This window comes from Carya illinoinensis, chromosome 15 (assembly GCF_018687715.1).
Source record: "Carya illinoinensis cultivar Pawnee chromosome 15, C.illinoinensisPawnee_v1, whole genome shotgun sequence".
Taxonomy (NCBI): domain Eukaryota; kingdom Viridiplantae; phylum Streptophyta; class Magnoliopsida; order Fagales; family Juglandaceae; genus Carya; species Carya illinoinensis.
In genome coordinates this window covers 10,056,804-10,076,547 of record NC_056766.1, presented here as the reverse complement: position 1 = coordinate 10,076,547, position 19,744 = coordinate 10,056,804, and the positions used below count along the sequence as shown (strand labels likewise).

The 19,744-nt window shown below is 36.9% G+C and overlaps 1 protein-coding gene across 2 annotated transcripts; it reads right to left on the bottom strand.

Moving 5' to 3' along the window:
* Window positions 1-10,151: 10,151 nt before the first annotated feature.
* LOC122297385 (cold-regulated protein 27-like) lies at window positions 10,152-16,289 on the bottom strand. Of its 2 annotated transcripts, XM_043107424.1 has the most exons (6): window positions 16,112-16,260; window positions 15,850-15,987; window positions 15,444-15,632; window positions 15,023-15,329; window positions 10,705-10,817; window positions 10,152-10,594 (listed from the first exon to the last, which is right to left on the bottom strand). In XM_043107424.1, the coding sequence occupies exons 3-6, from the start codon at window positions 15,609-15,611 to the stop codon at window positions 10,520-10,522; spliced, it is 663 nt and encodes a 220-aa protein (XP_042963358.1). In that variant the 5' UTR covers window positions 15,612-15,632; window positions 15,850-15,987; window positions 16,112-16,260; the 3' UTR covers window positions 10,152-10,519. The 2 variants fall into 2 exon arrangements, with proteins under 2 accessions (XP_042963358.1, XP_042963357.1); XM_043107423.1 differs by lacking the exon at window positions 15,850-15,987 and having other exon boundaries at window positions 16,112-16,289.
* Between the last annotated feature and the right edge of the window lie 3,455 nt (window positions 16,290-19,744).

Genomic DNA, 19,744 nt, shown 5'->3' with positions numbered 1-19,744 from the left:
ACGAGTTGGATTTCCCAGTTTTATCTCCTAGTCCTAAGAAGGTTTGTGTGGTGAGGTGGACCAGGCATTCTCAGGGTTGGGTCAAGCTCAATATTGATGGAAGTAGCTTTGATAATCCTAGTCCTTCAGGTGTTGGGGGTGCCATTAGTGATGATAGTGGGAGGTTACTTGCTGATTATTCTATTTTCTTGGACCAGGGTTCTAATAATTCTGTTGAATTTAGAAGTTTGTTGAAAGGTGTTCTTAGGGGCTATCACTTAGGTTTTTTCTATGTTGAAATTGAGACTGATTTTCAGCTTTTGGTTACTTGGATTACCAAGGGTGGTTGTATTATTTGGTATTTAGAGGATTATTGGTAGGAGTTACATGATTATCTCAACTGTATGGACTATAAAGTAAATCACGTTTTTCATGAAGGTAATGTTGTGGCAGATTACCTATCTAAAAGGGGAGCTGGTGGTTTAATTAATTCAGACTGGTCTGGTGATCTATCTAGTAGATAAAGAGGTCTTCTCCACATGGATAGACTTGGGTTCCTTATTTACGGACATCTTAATGGTTTGTCGGGTAAGTTATCTTTGTTTTATTTCTCATTATTATCTTGATTTTCTTTGCAGGTCTTTTTCTAGTCTAGCTTTGGTATTGTTTTATCTTATACTGGATTGTTATTATACTTTGCTTGTGGTTGCTTTGGTTTTTTTCGATACGTGGGTTTTGGTCTTATTGATTATCTATATCCCCTAGTATCTTGTTGTAACCATGGTTTTCCTCCACTACAAGTGAGGGCAATCAACAAAATTAGAGTACCGTCCTCTTCTTAAAAAAAATATTCAAGTTATATAAAAGTGTCCTTAGATTGAATGTTTTTATGACCATAGATTTTGGTTTTATTGTTACTATCAAAGAGTCCTTAATTGTAACCATGGTATTGATCATCCGTCATAAATGAAGGTCTTTTAATAAATAAAAAATTCTATGTTCTATCCTTTTTTACATATTCTTTATACACTTCACTAATATGATTGGTGTGTTATTTTTTTAATATAAAATAACTTTTTTGACCAATGACATTAACGAAATACGCAAAAGTGATTGGGTGTCGTCTTCTTTGCCAAATAAAATATTCGAGTTAAAAGTGTCTAGGAAAAATATGTTGGACGTTAAATCATTAGTTGACCTAATTAATCGTCCTATACAAGAATACCACCAAAAATAAAAATAAAAAATGTACGTGTTTCGCAACAATTGACGTTCATTCTCTCATGAGCAATGCTACACAATCTCTCAACCTCCACACCACTTTTTTTTTCAATTTGTTTTTGAGTTTATTCTTCTTAAATTGATTCAATTATTCTATTCATTATTATTCATATATTAAATATTTGATAAAAAAATAATAAAAATTACAAAAAGTGTAGTATGTGAAAGTTGTGTGAATAGTAAGAGGTTGCCTAGATTTTTTCTTCTCTCATACCTATTGACTGTTATTATTGAGATCATGCATTTTCTCTGGCTTAGAAAAAAAAAAAAAAAAACACATCAAATGCAAAGGATTGAAGGTTCACTCATTTCGTACCCCAATCTTGAAGGTTCTCTTTTGATCTCTACTATCATATACTTTTGATCTCTACTACCATCTACTCTTAAGTTGTAAACCCCCACCACTCGTTTCGCCAAAAAAAAAACAATCGATGTCTTGCCAAGATGATAAATGATAATGTAACCGTATATGCAATAGAATCTCATTCATTGTCTTAGTCCTTGTCTGCTTCAATTTTTCTCTTTTCATCCCCATGCATGACTAGAGTATTTCCATTCGGTTTTCTATATTTTCCAAATCTCTAAATTTTAGAGAATTAACTTAACATTTTGATCAAATAAGCATTTCATCATATTTCTTATTTTAAGGTATAAGTTTAAGATGTGAACAATGACTTCATATATTTGAAAAGTTACTATTCATCTCATAAATTAATTTTTATATATATTTTTATAAGGAATAGTTAAATATGTAGAAATAAAATAGTAGAAATAATAATAAAAAAGAATAAAAATATTATTTTAATAGAATAGAAAAATAATAAAGAATGAAATGTAGGATATTTTTTAAAAACAAGTAAAATTTAAGAAAAAATTATATATAGAAAGTGTAATTTTTAACTAAAAAAAAAATTATAAAAACTCGAATGTCAATGCTATTACATGCATTGCGACGTACTAGATAGCAAGATAGATGGTTTTGTACGAGGGTTGTAGCAGAATTCTAGGATCTGGTTTTCTCTTTTCGGGATATGGAACTCTTTCAATATGGGGAATCATGCAATATCAGAGGAATGTAAAAGCAGTCATGCTGGTACCTAGAACTCCATACGTGTCGAGTACTCCATCTTCCTCCTTTCCGAAGTGTCTGATGACCAGTGCGGTAGGTATTGGCCCCGAGACGCTGTCAATCAAATGGTACTATTCTGTGAAAGATACCTTCAAAATTCAGACTATGATCAATCAGTTGGGGCAGGTGTCGGCTGCTAACTTGCTCGGGATCGGTACGATTAAGCCAACGAGCAACAGCATTGTACTCCGACCACACTACGATGGTCCTATATCTAAACTGTCACTTCGGACGTACGCTGAATATACGTGCATGCAGAGTTCTAATCTTCACGCTTTTACTACCGCTTAATTCATGGGGCTGATCATTGCAGAAGGAATGATTCTCTTTATCATTCTTATATATTAATTTTTTTTATAATAAATATATAATATATGAATAATAAGTAAAATAATTTAATTAATTTAATAAAAATAAAAAATAAAAATAATATTAAAATATATAAAATATGTGGTGTAATATCCTTCTTTGTGAAGCATATTACCGTTAGAGAGTCTATCTGAAAAACAATAAACACATTTTCTTATTTATTTCCACATTTTAAATGGAGGATATTTTTATAAAATAATTTATGAAATAATTGTAAAAACATAATCATTTTTTAAAAAAATTTCTAGTTCAATATATATATACACACACGATTGAAAGAAAGATTCTAAAATAATTATTTATCATTAGTACTCTAACTTGTTTGGAAATCCCAATCAACTAGAGATGATAATTATGGGTGCTTATGTGTTAGCTTTATCCTATAAACACCATCAAATATTAACATTTATGACTTTGATCTTTAATATTGCAGACAAGTGGTATTAGGATCATATATGCATGTTATGGTCATACTATAATCTGGAAAACTTACGCATGGTTTCTACTTCTGGATTATTGATTGGAAGGTAATATTTATACATTATTTTATATTTATATTAGTTTAGATGAGTTCAATTTAATAATATATTCTTCTACCTGATCACATTAAGTACTACTTGTTTGGGATTACTAAAGAAAATAAAGTTTTCATTGTAAAGCTTTTAATTATATATAGAGTTTTATTAAAAGGTTGATCTACTACTGAAAAGTACATTGTTTATTATTTACTAAATCAAAAATTTTATGTACAGTTACTTTTATGTATACTTTGCGCATTTCATTAATATAATTCACTGCATCACTTTTTTTTAATATAAAATAACTGCTTTGACTAATCTCATTAATAGAATGCATAAAAAATATATAAAAGTAAATGTACGTAACAGAATTCAAGCAAGTATGTACTTTAATCACCTAAATATATAATAATTGAATGACGACTCCGTGCAATACCCATATATATGCACAAGCTTAAGCTCATTCCTTCATTAAGTTGGAGTGTGAAATGGTATATTTTGTAACTTAAAGTGCCTCTTGGTTCTGAGGTTTTAAGCGTAATTAAGAAGTTCTTTTAAATTTAGACTGTTAAAAGATCTTACGCTTAAAAACTCAAAACCTAGAGGCACTTTAAGTTACAAAATATACCATTTCACACTCCAACTTAAGGAGGGAATCAGCTTAAGCTTGTATATATATATATGGGTACTGCATGGAATCGTCATTTAATTATTATATCTTTAGGTGACTAAAGTAATTAATTCCAGATTGCTGTGTATTCATGGACCCCTACATAGATCAGCTTATTGAACTTCATAATCGATAGGTTTCTATATTTGAACCTTCTGAGTTTTCTTCCGAAGAATTATTGTAAGATAAACTTGTACTTTGTATGAACTTGAATATTGAATAATATTATTATTCCATAGTACTACTGGTGTTTGATGCACTAAGGTTCCATCAAGTAAGCTGCATGGGTACCGGCAAGCACAATACTTGCAGGCCGGGCAGGCTACAGTTTGAATATCGGCATGCTGTCCCCAATAAGTGAATGAATGAGCATTGGCCTGTGATTTATAATCCGGACTAGAACGAATGGTCTTGATCTGATCCATATACGAATTACTAATGGTACAAAAAGACATCCACCTTTCGATTCTCTTTTTTGAAGTTTTTTATTCCCTGCAAACCAAGACCTTTGTGCAATCACGTTTTGATCATTCTCGTGTATATATATATATATCAATTTCCTTTAGCAATGGCTTGTCAAATTTTATTTACCTTCACTATATATGTCCTTCGCTAATTAGATCAGTTTTACCAAATTTAAACATGTCCCATGCATGCACACAAAGTCTCATGTCTCATTCACCATGTCTAGCTAGCAAGCCAATAAGTCCAATTACTCATCCTTAGAAAAGTATTAATACTACCATTTCAGTCGCTTTCTAGGAGTGCATGGCTTCCTTTTGTTTAGGTACATTGGGACACATTCTCTGAATTCATAACGATCATGACCGGCAACAACATCGATGGTTTGTTTAGTACTCTTGTGGGTTCGACAATGCTGTTTGCGCGCTTTGGTGGTTGTCTCGGTTTTTCTGATCAGGCCAGCTCCACTAGAAGCAACATCAACCACTACTTCATGACCGACCAACTCCCCAACGCCTGCGGCCTTCTTATTTGGCTCACACCAGCTTGAATTGATCATGACATCCATCCTGCTTACTCCCACCATGTCTACAAGAGAGTCGGTCATCGTTGTGAGAGATGTTGTCTGAGGGGCCATTGACACGAATCGCCAAGCTGAACATCACTAACAATTTGGATTTTACTTTAACATGCTCACTTGACTTTTATTATGTAAAAAATTAAAATTATAAATAAAAAGAAAAGAAAACTACACATGATAATCCACTCAACTACCTCCTAATTTGTATTCACTATAAGAAATTGTAGTGTACACGTTTGTAAAAGGTCGATACAAATACCCTCCATAAAATTTAAGTTTTCAAAAAATTAAAAAAAAAAATGAAAAGAAAGGTAAAAAGACCCGAGATAGCATCATGGGTCGATTTTCTCACCTTTTTATTCTTCTAATGTATAGGGACGTTATATCATGTATGGTAATTTTTACTTTCTAAATGAAAATGGGTTAGGTGGTGTTTTTTTCGTAGATTTGGAGTAATTTCCAAAATTAATAATTTAAAAAATTATTACAAATAATTGTATGGTAGGTTGAAGGGATTGTGTATTTTCTCTTTTCTTTACTTTTAAGGCCCATCTTTCTTAGGTTCTACCTCTTTTAAGACCCAAGGCATCTATGAATTTTACTCATTCAAAATAGTAAGATACAGGGCCTGTTTGGTTCCTAAACTGCACTTAGCTCAGCTGAGTTCAGTTCACTTTTAAACCTCTTCTATAAGTCCAAATAGCCCAAGTGAACTGCCTTCATACTCAACTTCAGTGAGTTTTGTTCATGTAGATTGTCAGACAAAAACTGATTACGCAGCTTTAGTTTTTTCTTTCTCGTAACTCTCTCTCTCTACTGTCAACTTTATCACTTTCTCTGCCAACAAGCCATCATCTCTCTCTTTCTCTCTCTCTGACAAGCCATCAACTCTCCCTCTCTCTTTCTCTCTCATGTTTCTTTCTTCCAGCTAGCAAAAATCTTTTTTTTTTTTTTCAAAATATCATTGGAGGTTGGTGCCAAGGGGGGCAAGCACTACCAGTGAATAGTCATGGGTCCCACCAATTTTACAAATTCACATAAATATATTTAAACTTATCCTAACATCAAAACATACTTACTCATATTAGATAGACTCCATAGAATTCACTCTACCGTCTCAACTCACTATTATTAATAAAGAACTGAGTTCAATCCAACATCTAAATGCGCGCAACCATAGTTTTATATAAAAAAAAAAAAAGTTTTGAATTACATTCTAATTGAGACATTGGAACAAAATATTTCGATATCAATACATTTCAATATCCCATCTCAGAATAATCATTATACAAATAATAATATCATGTCAATTTAGACAAATACAAGTAAAGCTGTGAGAATATTGTGATATATTGTTGATATGCGTGGGTTTCAAAAGGTAAAACCAATTCAAATGAGAGTGTAAGACAAAGTACAATTGGATTATAAACATTCACACTATGCTAGCAGCTTTTTGAACGTTGCTAGTTAATGCATTGAATCAGGGCGGTCGCGTTCTACGCGCGTTCCAATATGCTCAAACAGATCATGTATACATGATCTTATCCAATCTGAACTCAAGTCGGCAACCTTATCTCCAAATCTTCTTTTGGCAACACATGCACGCGCCTGCATGCATGCAGCATTGACTGGGATATACATATTCATTTAGTCAACAAGCTCTGCAGCTTCTGTTTCACACACACACGCACATATATGGCGTTAGCAACTTGATTTTTACTTTCTTTGCATGGCTTTTCAAAAGCACAGGAAATAAGATATTATGCATTTACGTACGATATCGATCGATGCGATCGAGCTAGCCCATTGATGTGGCCCTTTATTTATCATTACAGATCTATCTAGGTGATGATCATAACAACACAAATAGGTACGTACGTGATCGATCTTTGGCCAGGTCGATCAGAAAATAACAAGAAAAGCAATCAAAGCATGCATTTTTACTACACGTCCGATATCATGATCTGTCTGTCTTGTTAAACTTTCTCCGGCCTGATCATGATCATCTTGCATCATCTATCTATCAATTACAAAAGATATTTGACCATGACAAAGGAAAATATCGAAGATAAACAAAAAGAATATTAAGAAATTAAAAAGAAAGGTGACTACAGGTTAATGTTGCTTTTTAATTTTGTAACATACGGCGGATAGCGACACTCTCAGATCCCACCTCCGATCATCTCGACCAATGGATGAAAAGATATAGATATTCTATAGCTAGCTGTTTCACATTTGCAGTAATAAAATCAAATTCGTGGCTGTGAGGATAAAGGGACTGACATCCGTATCCAACCCAAGCCATTCGGCCAATGAAAAGATCTTCAATGCAAATTTTCAATCTGCCACGTCGTTCTTCCAGCTGTAGGGATCTCCGAAAGTGTATGAATTATTGGTCAGTGTTGAGGTACGTGGGAATCCAATGAACCAAAAAGATATCTAACACAGTGACAGGTCTCTATGGCATCCAACGTTATATCCCGATCAATGGGGTTGCATGCATGGATCGATTTACTTTATAGTACATTTGCATTCCCCAATTGTTTGCTAATACAAAAATTATATTTGAGTGCGCAAGTACAGCACTCTTTTTTAAAAATATGAGTAAATATTATGAAACACAAAAAAATTTTGCATGCCCCAATTGTTTGCTAATAAGGAAATTATATTTTCAATTATAAAGTCTGCAAGTTCTGCACACTTTTTTTTTAAAAATGGTAAATATGAAACACATATAAAAAATTAATTTTTTAATAATAAATCTATTTCTCTTTTAAAATGAGTGCATAGCATTTACACAATTCATAACTATATCTAGCATTACTCAATTATACCATTTTCTTTAAAAATCGAATAGAGAATATATAGCGAGAATAAAGAAATTTGAAAACCGCAAAAGTTATTTTCCCTTAAGGTTGACAACTTCATACAAAGAAAATCCAAAGAAAATGGGGAGTAAAGCAAAAGAGAAAGAATAAGGATTTAATAGTAGTGATATTATGAGTGTGTGTGGTGCTTGCATAACTAATTATTGTAACTAGCATTACTCTTACTTATAATATCCTATCAAGTCTTTATTCTCTCTCTTTTTCTTTGCTCCTCATTTTCATTTGATTTTTTTTTTTTTAATTCGACCAGTTTGATTTTCAAACTTCTTTATTCTTGCGATATTCGACCTATAAAGAAAAGGGTATAATTTTTTACAAAAGTTTGGCACCGTTGATTCCTAGGTACATTGCTTCTTCCTCTACATTGCTTTTCGGTATATACCAATGGAGTAGGTTTGACCAAATCCGTATGTTCTGCATGTAATCTTTTGCAACAAACAAGAATCTGCATTTTTGTTTTTTAAAGAAGGATAGGATTTTGATTGAATAAATCAACCAACATCGAAAAAGTAAGGAAAGAGGACCTCAATAAAACACCCCAGGACATATACTGATCATGCAAGTACTAATTAATAAAGTATTTCAAAAAATAAAAAAAGTACTAATTAAAGTAAACAAATTGAGAAATGGGGTCACTGAGTTGGTTCGATTCAATTGTTTTTTAACCAAAAGGCAAAAGAAAATGGCCCCCGGTAAGGCAACTTCTAAACCTGTTCCGTGGATGAAAATCAATGAAGGTCTGATCTGGTACTTCAACTAGCTGCAAAAAGAGAAAGGACTTTAATTCTAATCCTATTGAGGGTAAAAAGTGAGAACTGATTCTTAGGATAAGGTTGTAAAAGTTTTGATTCTGTCAAGGCAATTTGTAAGATTCATACATGTTGTAGCGACACTGTGAAGGAGGTCATGCGCATAAAAGAACAATATGGGTTCTGACAAGTACTCCACCTAAGCCCATACACAACCCCAATCAGTGATCAATTTGAGCTGCGTTGGACTTGTAAAAGACCCAGAAGCTAATTGAGTCCTTCAGAATTGTCTGTCTACTTTGAACCTCAGCCCATAATATCGTGGATTTATGAATGTTTTCAAGTTGTCTCCATATCTAAGCTGTTGTCATTACAGGCAAGATGGCAATTAAGGGTTTAATTGCAGTTGCATGCTAGCTCCTCTCTATTTTTTCTAAACAATTTGAGGCTAAAAACACATTCAGGTCAGGTGCTGCAATATCTTTTATCATCTAAGCACAGGCATGATCATTGCATAGCTCAATAACTATATGCAGAAAGTAATTAAAATGGTGTTTCATTTGAGAAGAGAGATGAAAGCAGCAAGGAGGGATCGAGCCGATATCTAAGGCTTAAATTGGGTTGCAATCGCCACAATATCAATGGGCTCACCAATTCAGCAGACAAAACAAAAAACCACCCACGACTGGTTTGGGTTGAGAGAACATTGAAGTAATGTCAACATAATGATATATCTGCTGCAGTAAGTAATTTCAGAGCACCCAGGCTATAATGGCTAACTCTCTCTCCCTATCTAGCATTAATCCCATACTTTTCAGTTAATATGAAACAGAACTCCCTCCATTTTACTTAAAAACTGATTAGTATAAGGTAAGGGCATTTTGATCATCTAGTTTTTAAAAGTGAAGATATCATTGAGGTGACGAGAATCAACTAGTACATGAGGTTTTATCTGAGCCTTGCTAACTGATGATAAGCCGCAGCATTGCCTTCTCCACTCACATTTTACCTCATGTCTAACTCATGATCATGAGCCGCCGCATGCAGCATTACCCTACTTTAAGATTTCGGCCATTGGTTTTGCATGCAAAGTTACTTATTTTTCACCAATCAAAACGATCAGAATTGAATACTTTTATATTTCTAATGCCTAATTTTTCGTCTTCATAATTTACCGATAAATAACGTTCATAGTACTGCAAAGTATAAGATATCTGACAAGAATATTATACATAAATCAGCCAGTATGTTTAAAAATACTTCTTGTGGGATTTACAAGAATGGCTATAGCTCACGGCGTGCCTGAAAGCGTCAAAGTCCGCTCATATTCACGACTCAATTGGACAGGCTTATCTCAAAATATCTCAATGCTAATAAATTAAACACACGTATAAAGGCATTTTAATTAATCATTGAGTGCAAACAATTTTTAGGAGATATTGGATTATAACTTATCCTTGAATTATCTCACAGATACACTTGCGATAAACTACTTGTCGGTCTGTGCACTCATGCCAATAGAAAACTAGAAAAAAGCATTTTTGCCATATCATCCAGAAATAGATGCAGATAATCTATTCTACATCCGGAAGAAATTCTTGCGGATAATCAATCAGTAACACTAACGCCTACATGTCATTCAACACGGCTCCAATTTTCAACACAGCCAATGGTCCTAGTATATTACCAGAATAGTGGCAGTGATATATATATCAATGTATGTACACACACACATAGATTGATGGCCGCAGACAGTTCATGCTTCCACGATCTTTATACTTCCTATCTGGTAGCACTGATGCTAGGCAAGAACCACCAGAACAGCTTAAGAACCGAAAAGCAACTTTTCCCCTTCATCTCGCACAGCAGTGAATACCTCTGTTAGATCTCCTCGTTATTGATATGCACGGTTCGGGACACAATTCTTGGTAACATCTTCTGTTGTGGGAGAGCTATTATGTGGAACAACCTTGTAGATTATGTAAGAGATGAACAACATTGAGACTTCTATTCCCACATTATATTTCATCTTGAGCATGAAGCAAGAATGCCAACAAAGTAATTCAATTTGCAAATTACCTGATCATTGATAGAAGCATCACTTGAACAAGATTTCAACCTTTTTGCTTTGCACATAAGGCTTTCCTTTTCTCCTTCAGCTTCTTCATTAGCAAAGTTCTGATCAGACCCCTCTGCAAAAACCAAAATATTCTGGGTCATTTTCGCATGTAGAACAATGTTTTCATGAAAAATGTCTTTTTATGTTTCTCTGGATTCGATGAACATAAAGGGGTACATAAACCATCAATTTGCAACATCCAATTCAATTTATCTTAAGTAGTTCTTAACTCCATTTAATTAGGGTTCACACAATGGATTTCAAACAAATTGAGGTTGATCAGATGTATCCTTCTCTACAGTTCTATCATATTCGGATCCCATTTTTATCATTTTGTGACTCTAAAACACACACACAACATACTGTCATTTGAAGTTCTATTCAGTTATAAACATCATGTTGCACTGTTTAGCCAATGTGATATTAATCATACCAAGAATTAGAAAAGTCCCAACAGTGCACAAAAAATGTTCAATCAGAATATTCTTCTTTGCATAATTTCCTGTACACAAAATCTGGTCTCCACCAAAATTCCTTTTGTGTTCTTCACCAGTGAGGACTGGCGGACCAAACCGAATTGGGTCCGGTCCAGTCCCAAAAACCCCTAGACTGGACTAAATGAAAATTAAAAATATATATTTTATTATTTATATATATTATTTATAAAATAATTGTATATAATTAATTATTAATATATCACAATATTATATAAGTATTATATTCTATAATGTATAACTATAATATATAGTACTAGTATATATCAATATATTAACATATGATAAGAGTTAATAGTATAAATTATAGTATATGTAGAAATTTATAATAGTGTTAGTATAATTAACTTAATAATGTTAGTATTAAATCACTATAACTACAAGAGTATTATTTAATGTAGTATTACCAATTTATCACTAACATATAGTATATTAGTAATACTACTAATATAGTTATTAGTTATAGTATTGGTACTAAGTCTATAACTATATATATTTTTTTTTTGGATAAGTAAACGGTAGTATTAATGATAAAAGACAGAGTCCAAGTACACAAGAAGGTATACAGGTGGAGCACTTATCTAGTTCGAATTATTAGAAACAAGGAAATCATGAAAACTTAAGTCTATTGCTATGGCCCCTCTAAAGACCGCTCCTTATCTTCAAACATCCGCTCATTACGTTCACGCCATAAGCACCACATAATGCAGATGGGGACCATCTTCCACACTGCTTTGATTTGAGGGACCCCACCCAAAATTGACTAGCCAGCCAGAAGCTCAACCACTATAGCCGGCATTACCCAGTTTAACTCTAAAAGATTGAACACTTCGCTCCACAATGCTCTAGCTATCTCACAATGTAGCAAGAGATGATCCACTGATTCACCGTCTTTTTTGCACAGACAGCACCAATCTGAGATAATTATTCGACACTTTTGCAGATTATCTGTTGTCAATATCTTCCTTAGAGCTATTGTCCATGTGAAGAAGAGTGCTTTGGGGGGTGCCTTATTTCTCCATAGACTTCTCCAAGGGAAATGGGAATCCGGTCAAAATGTAAGATTTATAGAAAGAGCGGAACGAGAAAATACCTTTACTTATAGGTATCCACCACAACTTATCAGCACATGAAACCTGTAGTCTCGGTGAATATACATGGCTGAAAAAATCCTCAAAATTGTTTATTTCCCAATCTTGGGCAGCTCTACTATAAGTGACATCCCATTGGACTTGGTCCCCTGAAAGAACCATAAGGTCTGCCAGATGGAAATGAATCTTTTAAGGCCTCCTCCCCTATAACTATATATATTTAGATCAATGTATTATTATATTCTTTAATGTATAACTATAATATATAGTACTAGTATATATTAATAATTGTACAATTTATTATGTAATTTTTATTTAATAAGTCATTTAATTTTAATTTAGTATTTTAAGTAACTTTTTTTTATTACTTGATTAGAAAAAGAGGGGGGGGGGGGGGGGGGGGAGAGGTTGGACCGATAGCTACCCGATCCGGTCCCTAGGGATGTTCGATCTAGGGAAAATAATTTCAGTCCATCACACACCTGTAAGTATACCCTAATCAAAACGATGCCAATTTAAGTGAAAAGGCATCGTTTTACACCTGTAAGTATGCAAAACATTATGGAAACGACACCGTCGTTTTATTCAAAATGTATGAAAAACAAAAAATATGTATAAAACGACGCCAAACAGCGACGTCGTTTCGAGATGAGGTCGTCTTCTTCTAGGGGTGGGCTCCGACTCCGACGGAGTCGGAATGCCCACATCCGACCTCCGACTCCGACTTGAGTCGGATGTCAAAACCACCTCCGATTCCGACTCCGATTGGAATCGGAGTTCGACTCCGATCGGAGTTCTCGGAATCGGAGTTGAGATGTCGGAGTTCGACGGAGTCGGAATGCCCACATCCGATTTCACGGTTCGCCGGCGGCCGTGGATCTCGAGTCATTTGACTGGTGGGTTTCACGATCACGAGCTGGGTCCAATACCAAAGAAACGCGTTCCCAATCCCTTCCTTCAGAAGCCAAAAAGCGTACAAATCGAAAAGCGAGTAAAAGAGAATATCACTGGTCCTCAAGCTAGTCCCGCTCCAGCAAATCCACTCCAGCACCTCCCTCAGCTACCTCCCCGTGTCGTTTAACCAAGCGATCGGCATATTCGTCTGCGGCAACACCTCCCTTCACAGTCATATTCGCCTTTCTCATCACGTGCAAGGAGGAGTCCGGCGAGGTCTACCTCGCCCTCGTTCCCGTTGTCTTGGGGATCGTCTTGGCGAGCAACAGCGAGCCCTTGTTACTTCCACCTGTTCGGAAATGGGTCGAGGAGCTGGAGGGGGAGGAGCTGGAGGGGGAACTGGGAAGAGAGGAGCAGAATTGTGTAGGGTTAGCCGGTTAGAGATGAACTTATATCCTATTAAAAACGGCGTCATTTAAGGTTTTCCTAAAAAAAATAGTTGCAAAATGTGTAATGGTGCATGAGGGGATTCGAACACAGGATCCGGAGAAACAAAACCGAGCCTCAACCATTGAGCTACTTGACTACGTAATATTGATAATACAATATATAATATATAAGGTATAAATAGTCGGAGTTCGGAGTCGGAATCCGGAGTCAACAAGGCCTCCGGACTCCGACTCCAACTATGAGAGAACTCCGACTCTCACTCCGAATTCCGAGAACTCCGACTCCGTCGGAGTCGAATTCGGAGCAGAATTCGGAGCGGAGTCGGAAATCTCGGAAATTTGCATAGGCCTATCTTCTTCCCTAGACCTTTTTACCCGATTCACTCCTTTGCAACTCTCTCTCTCTCTCTCTCTCTCTCTCTCTCTCTCTCTCTCTCTCTCCTAGAAGAAGCTCGCCACTAGGAGAACCGAACACTGACCGAGAACTACCGGAGTCGATACGGCTGGTTTTCTTCCTCCCCATCGACCGGTTACAGTTGGTTGCTCCTCCCTTTTTTCAAAGGTCGGTCGGCGTCGGTTTTCACCCCTACTCAGAATACTCGACTGCACCCTTTTTTCCTTTCATTTAAATGTTGTTCATAAGATTCAAGACTGCACTGACAATGTTGCTCGGCAATTTCTGCTCTCATTGAGTTTTTATCTTCTGCATCAATAACAAAGCCAGCCCATCTCCGATTTTCAATCACAAGTTATACTTGTAATCAGCTAGTAGAGATTGGCCTTTAATGGACAAATCCTATTGATGCTGAGCAGCGAAGCATTTTAGTTTCAGAATATCAATTCCTTTTTCATTCTATAGCATCTCTATAGCATCTTCTGTCCAGGCCATCTCTTGACAATACACTTGAAATGATGCTAGCTACCTCTTCCCCTTCATAGCCCCAGCCATGTCTCCTTGCCACAACCATTCCCAATCATCCCCTTGCACCTACTGTGTTCTCATCCAGAATGGATTTCAGAAGATTGTTGCCATCACTGAATCTGTTCCTACTACTATTGAGCTCTAAAATTCTTCGGAGAGTGCACGTCAAACCTCCTCTTACAAATGACATTGAGACACTCATCTAGCAGATTATTTCTACCATAAACAGTACATGGTGATCCAAAATTCATCAATCAGAATACTGTTATTCTTTGAATAAATGCATTTATTCTTTTCTTCCTTTCTTATAGCGGCTAGAGCAGATTAATGGATATATTTAATAAAGAAAAGCATGAGCAATACATGTGAATCCAAATACTATTGATGCCAACACAATAAAAGGATATCGACATATAGCTGGAAAGCACCTGTGTCGCTGCTAACCAAATCATGATGGTCTAGATGAAAGTGACACGCACGATTGTGCTTCAAATTACAAGTATCTGATCCGCAGAACACACTGTGGTTCCCAACTAAATCCAAAGCTTCACTTGTGGTTGTAACATTGTTCGGGAGATCTGCAGATCCTACAACACGTGGTGTGCATCCAGAGCTAAAGTGCCGTATCCAAGGATTTGCCAGAAGACCTTTAGACCCGTCTGCATTCTTGAGTTGAAGCTCAACAGCTCTGTCAAAATTAATCTCCTTCCAGCGGCCACCTAGAAGAACCTTAAACTGGGAACAGAAAGATTGAAAGAAGAAGTTCAAAAAAGAAAAACTACTTAACACACTATATATAAACGCACACAACGTAGAAGAATCCAAATTAAAGAAAAGACAAGTCGGAACCTGGCCAGAAGGGGTGCGAGTGCTAAGATACTTTTTCCTGGAGTATGTTGAATCTGACAAGCGGCAAAAACCAAGAGAATCCGTGGAATCATATAACTGGTTTACAAATGATGCTTCCATGGACTTGAGGTACAAGCTGTGTTTCTCATCTGTCCATTCTGTAGACATGGATTCCGTCACCAGATTGCCCTGGTTTATAAAGACAACATTACTTTTCAGAAATCCTTGAAGAAGTAAATAATTTCAAGAAATTTTGTACCAAACATATTATATATTATTAAATTATGACAAAGGAAACAATTAAACAAAAATCAACACACATGATCCGATCCTTCTTGTTTGAATCAATGGCCAGGGAAAAAAAGCAAGTCTAGATAGAATAGTCAAAACCAAACGGCCAAACTACCTATAGATGCATGTGTATATTGTAATAAATTCTTCTCCAAAAGAGATCAGTTTCATCCACGAACACGGGTATAAACTAAGGTTGAAGAGCGATTTACTCGATCAATCCGAACACGATTGAGTTTTCATTTTCATCTTCCTATAAACCCCAAAAATAAAATCATTGTAAAAACCCAATACACACAAGCCTGAAGAAGAGAAGTAAATAAAAAGTATCTGCGAAATTCTAACAAATTAGCCAAGAAAAAACTAGCGTAAAGTACCGAGCTGGAAGGCTCCTTGGTCTCGCACGACCCGTCGTTAGATATTGTAGAAGAAGTGGGTTCACTCGTCCGAGTTTCTCTTGCTCCTAAATCCCCCATCTTTGCGATAAGAACTTCAAAATAATTGAGAAGAAGAAGGACGAGGAGGAGGAGGAGGAGGAACGACTTCGGTGACCGTGGTGTATTAGGGGGTTTGGGTCACGGGAGAAAAGACAAAAGAACGTTACAGTTGTCTATCACTTTTACACGTGTCAAGAGAATGATGATACCACGTCAGTGTTGATTAGCTCTGAGCCCGCCGGTGAACAGATATTCTTTTTTAATTTTTAACTTTATTTTAGATATTTTGTTGTTTAATCTGAGCAACCAGATATTTTTTGCATGGAAGTCGTCAAGTCATTGAAAATATCTTGCTTTTTTGGTTCGGTGGTTTTAAGCCTTTTGACTCTTGTGGTCCATGACTTGCAGAGCTACCTCTTTGGGATATTTTTTCTCTACCTTTTTACAATAACGTCAAACTACATTATTTTACTTTTTGAGGCATACGTACCGTTAGGGTAAATACACAAGATACTGTTCAAAATTTAAGTCCAAATCACCAAGGTAAAAAGGGAGAAGAGAAAGGAATAAAACGTCAAGGAGGAGCATAAATGCAATTACGCGCACGAGGACAAGATGAAAAGAGAAGGAAAGATGTTAGAAAAAATGGAGAAAAAAGATAAAAAAGAAGGAAAAAAAGTAAGTCATACAAGCTAGAGGAGACAAAGTAGCCCGTTATCACCACTCCTAAGGATCAGGATAAAAGGGGATCTGAGAGATGCGACTAAGGGGGCAGGAGAAGAAGAAAGACGTCATTTTCAACCTTAACACGAGAGCTCCATGATATTATCTTTTTCAAAAAAGATATTATCAACCTCTAGTGTAAAAGAGAAATGAAAGATCATAAGCAAGTGCAAAATATTTATATTATAGTATATTTATTCTCCAAATGACCCGTGAATGTAGGTTTTGTATTGAACTATATAAATCTATGTGTCTTCATCTGTATTTACATTTTCTGTATTTATTTTCTATTTACTGTTATGGATGTAGTACAAGCACCGTACCACCGTCATCATGGACTTCACACGACATCGAACAAGGCCCGAGTCAGCACTGTGGCTCGGAAATGACTCTTTCTCCAATTTCGACTTGTTGCGCAACTTTCGACATTAACTTTTGACGTCATCTATGAGATCAATTTATTTTCTATACTAAAAGTGGGAGAATGATGATTTTCTAGCTTACAAAATTATCTCCCAATGGAATTTCCCTTAGATAAGTCTTTTAAGCTTCTGAGCTTTTCACCTTTATTTTATTTCATTAGTAACATTGTTACAATAAAATGGGCAAGAGAGTTCCTTGCCCATACAATTAAGAATACTATGCACTTTGGTGCACTATGCATAAAACACACACCCAACATGTAATGCCGAGGATGACAAGTTTCTCAGTCTCATGAGCTTTAAGTGCACTATACAAAGACAAGGGTGAGAACCAAGAACATGGTTGTATACTGTTAACTTAAATGCACTGTTCACTGTACACTTAAACCATGCATTTAAATACACAACACACGAAAAATGTGCATGGTATGCACAATGCACGATGGGTGCATGGTTATGTGCACCCAGGAGTCCCCACCCCGCCCCCCCAATTGTGCATGGCATGCACAGTGCGTAATGGGTGCACACCACCATGCACCCGATGACCTTCGTGGCAGGCATGACGAGCCGCTACCCCTTTGCCCAGCACTAGTTGAGGTTGGCTATCTGGCAAGACCACCAGAAGGAGCCGACGAGATCTCTCCAGCCGGCATCTGCCTAAGGTCCAAAAACTAGGAGTCCACGACCTAGCAACGCCACCACTAGCACGTTTTGCAGTCAGAAAGGTGGTCCCCAACCACAAAAGACATGCACGCGTGCAATGGTGCCTCGAGGAGCTTGCAGGCATTTGTGATCGAGCCATCTCTCCAGCCGAACTATGGGCTAGAGAAGCAAGGACCACCACAGGGATCACCAATGTTTGTCTCCGTCATAGCACCTCCCTCCCCAAACCACCATTGCAGTCAGAGCACTCGCCAAAGTCATTTGGTGCACACAACATATGCACTCGATCAGGATATGAACAGTGGTGGGCATATAGACTTGCCACCTATGTCACATGGCACGTTGTTTTCCCGGCCATCCACCAGCTGCCCACAGGTTGCTAAGGTTGCCCAATGCCACCACTAGACCCCTTGGTGTCTCTTGTCATTGGTGTGTTGGTCCCTAGTAATGGAAAGTGTTGTGAGACCTTCCCCACCAATTACACCATAGAAGATGACAAATCCCGACCACAAAGTGAGTTCCTCAGCCACCGTGGTCGACATACTTTCCTCGGCCAAGGACCTCCCTTGCCCACCCATGGTGCATAGCGAGTAGCACTTTGCTTGACCATAGGGAGTTACCCGACCTTGCATAAGAAGGTGCTTGGCCACATGGTGTTGCCCACCTACTTGAGTTCCTCGGCCACCATTAGCTGCTTCTCCCCATAGTTGGTTGGCCTTAGTTCCTTGGCTAACATAGGTCCCTTAGCCACCATTAGCTCCTTGCCAAAGTTCCTCAGCCACTATTAAAGCTACTTAACCATGGGTTCCTCACCCATGAGTTGCATGACCTCAGCTCCTTGACCATAAGTTAACTGGCCACCACCTTTCCTTAGCCACTAAGAGTCAACTTAGTGCACAGTGCAAGCAAACACAACTTGCTCGACTGACTAAGTTCCTCAACTCTGCAAGAAAGTGGCTCAACCAACAGAGTTGCTCAGTGTGGCTATCATCTGCCACGATGATAGAGTATTGCATGTGCTTGGCCAAACGTTACATGGGACATTTTTATTCGCCCACAGCGATGATCAATGGTCATGAGTTCCTCAACCCTACAACAATTTCTCAGCCGGTCTTATCAACCAAGAGTCTTGATTCATGCAAATAAAGCATGGGGAATATGAAAAAAAAATAACAATAACAACAACAATCAGCGAAGGACAATCTCTCAAGCAAAAATCAGAAACAACAATTAAATCGCTCTAGTTTATCTCTCTCAAAACTCGCTTTTGAATTTCATTTTCACTAACAAATTTAGTTTTTGGAGTATCTCTTCACAAAACTCATTGAGGTTCTACAAGAGTCCTTAGTGGCTACACACCTAGGGACCATACTTTGTTGGAAATCACCCATGTGACGTTGGACACCTGCTACATAGTTCTACTCTGGTACCGCTCGAATATCTTAATCTATCTTCATCATAATACACTACTCAGTTTGTGGGCACCCCAGATCTCCATCATTTTCCAAAGCATGGCTACCCACAAGCCTTGATAGCGCACCTTAAAGTTTCTCCATGATCTAGTAAGACGATTTAAGTTTGTAAATCTCACACTTGTGATATGCTAACCATTTTTGGTTTCTTAGTGCAGTTAATTATTTTCTTCAACAAAAGTCAAATCACTGGACTCGTTGCAAACCAACAAGTGGTGACAGTCCCTTGCCTGCTTGACCTTCGCGCACATAAAAGCTGAGTCACTGGACTTGCCGCGAGCCAACAGGCGGTG

Coding starts and splice junctions, on each gene's coding strand:
- LOC122297385 (XM_043107423.1), bottom strand. CDS start 16,210: ATGGGGGATTTAGGAGCAAGAGAAACTCGGACGAGTGAACCCACTTCT. Junction 15,330..15,443: donor CTCGCACCCCTTCTGGCCAG/GTTCCGACTTGT, acceptor TTCTGTTCCCAG/TTTAAGGTTCTTCTAGGTGG. Junction 10,595..10,704: donor ATGCTTCTATCAATGATCAG/GTAATTTGCAAA, acceptor ATAATCTACAAG/GTTGTTCCACATAATAGCTC.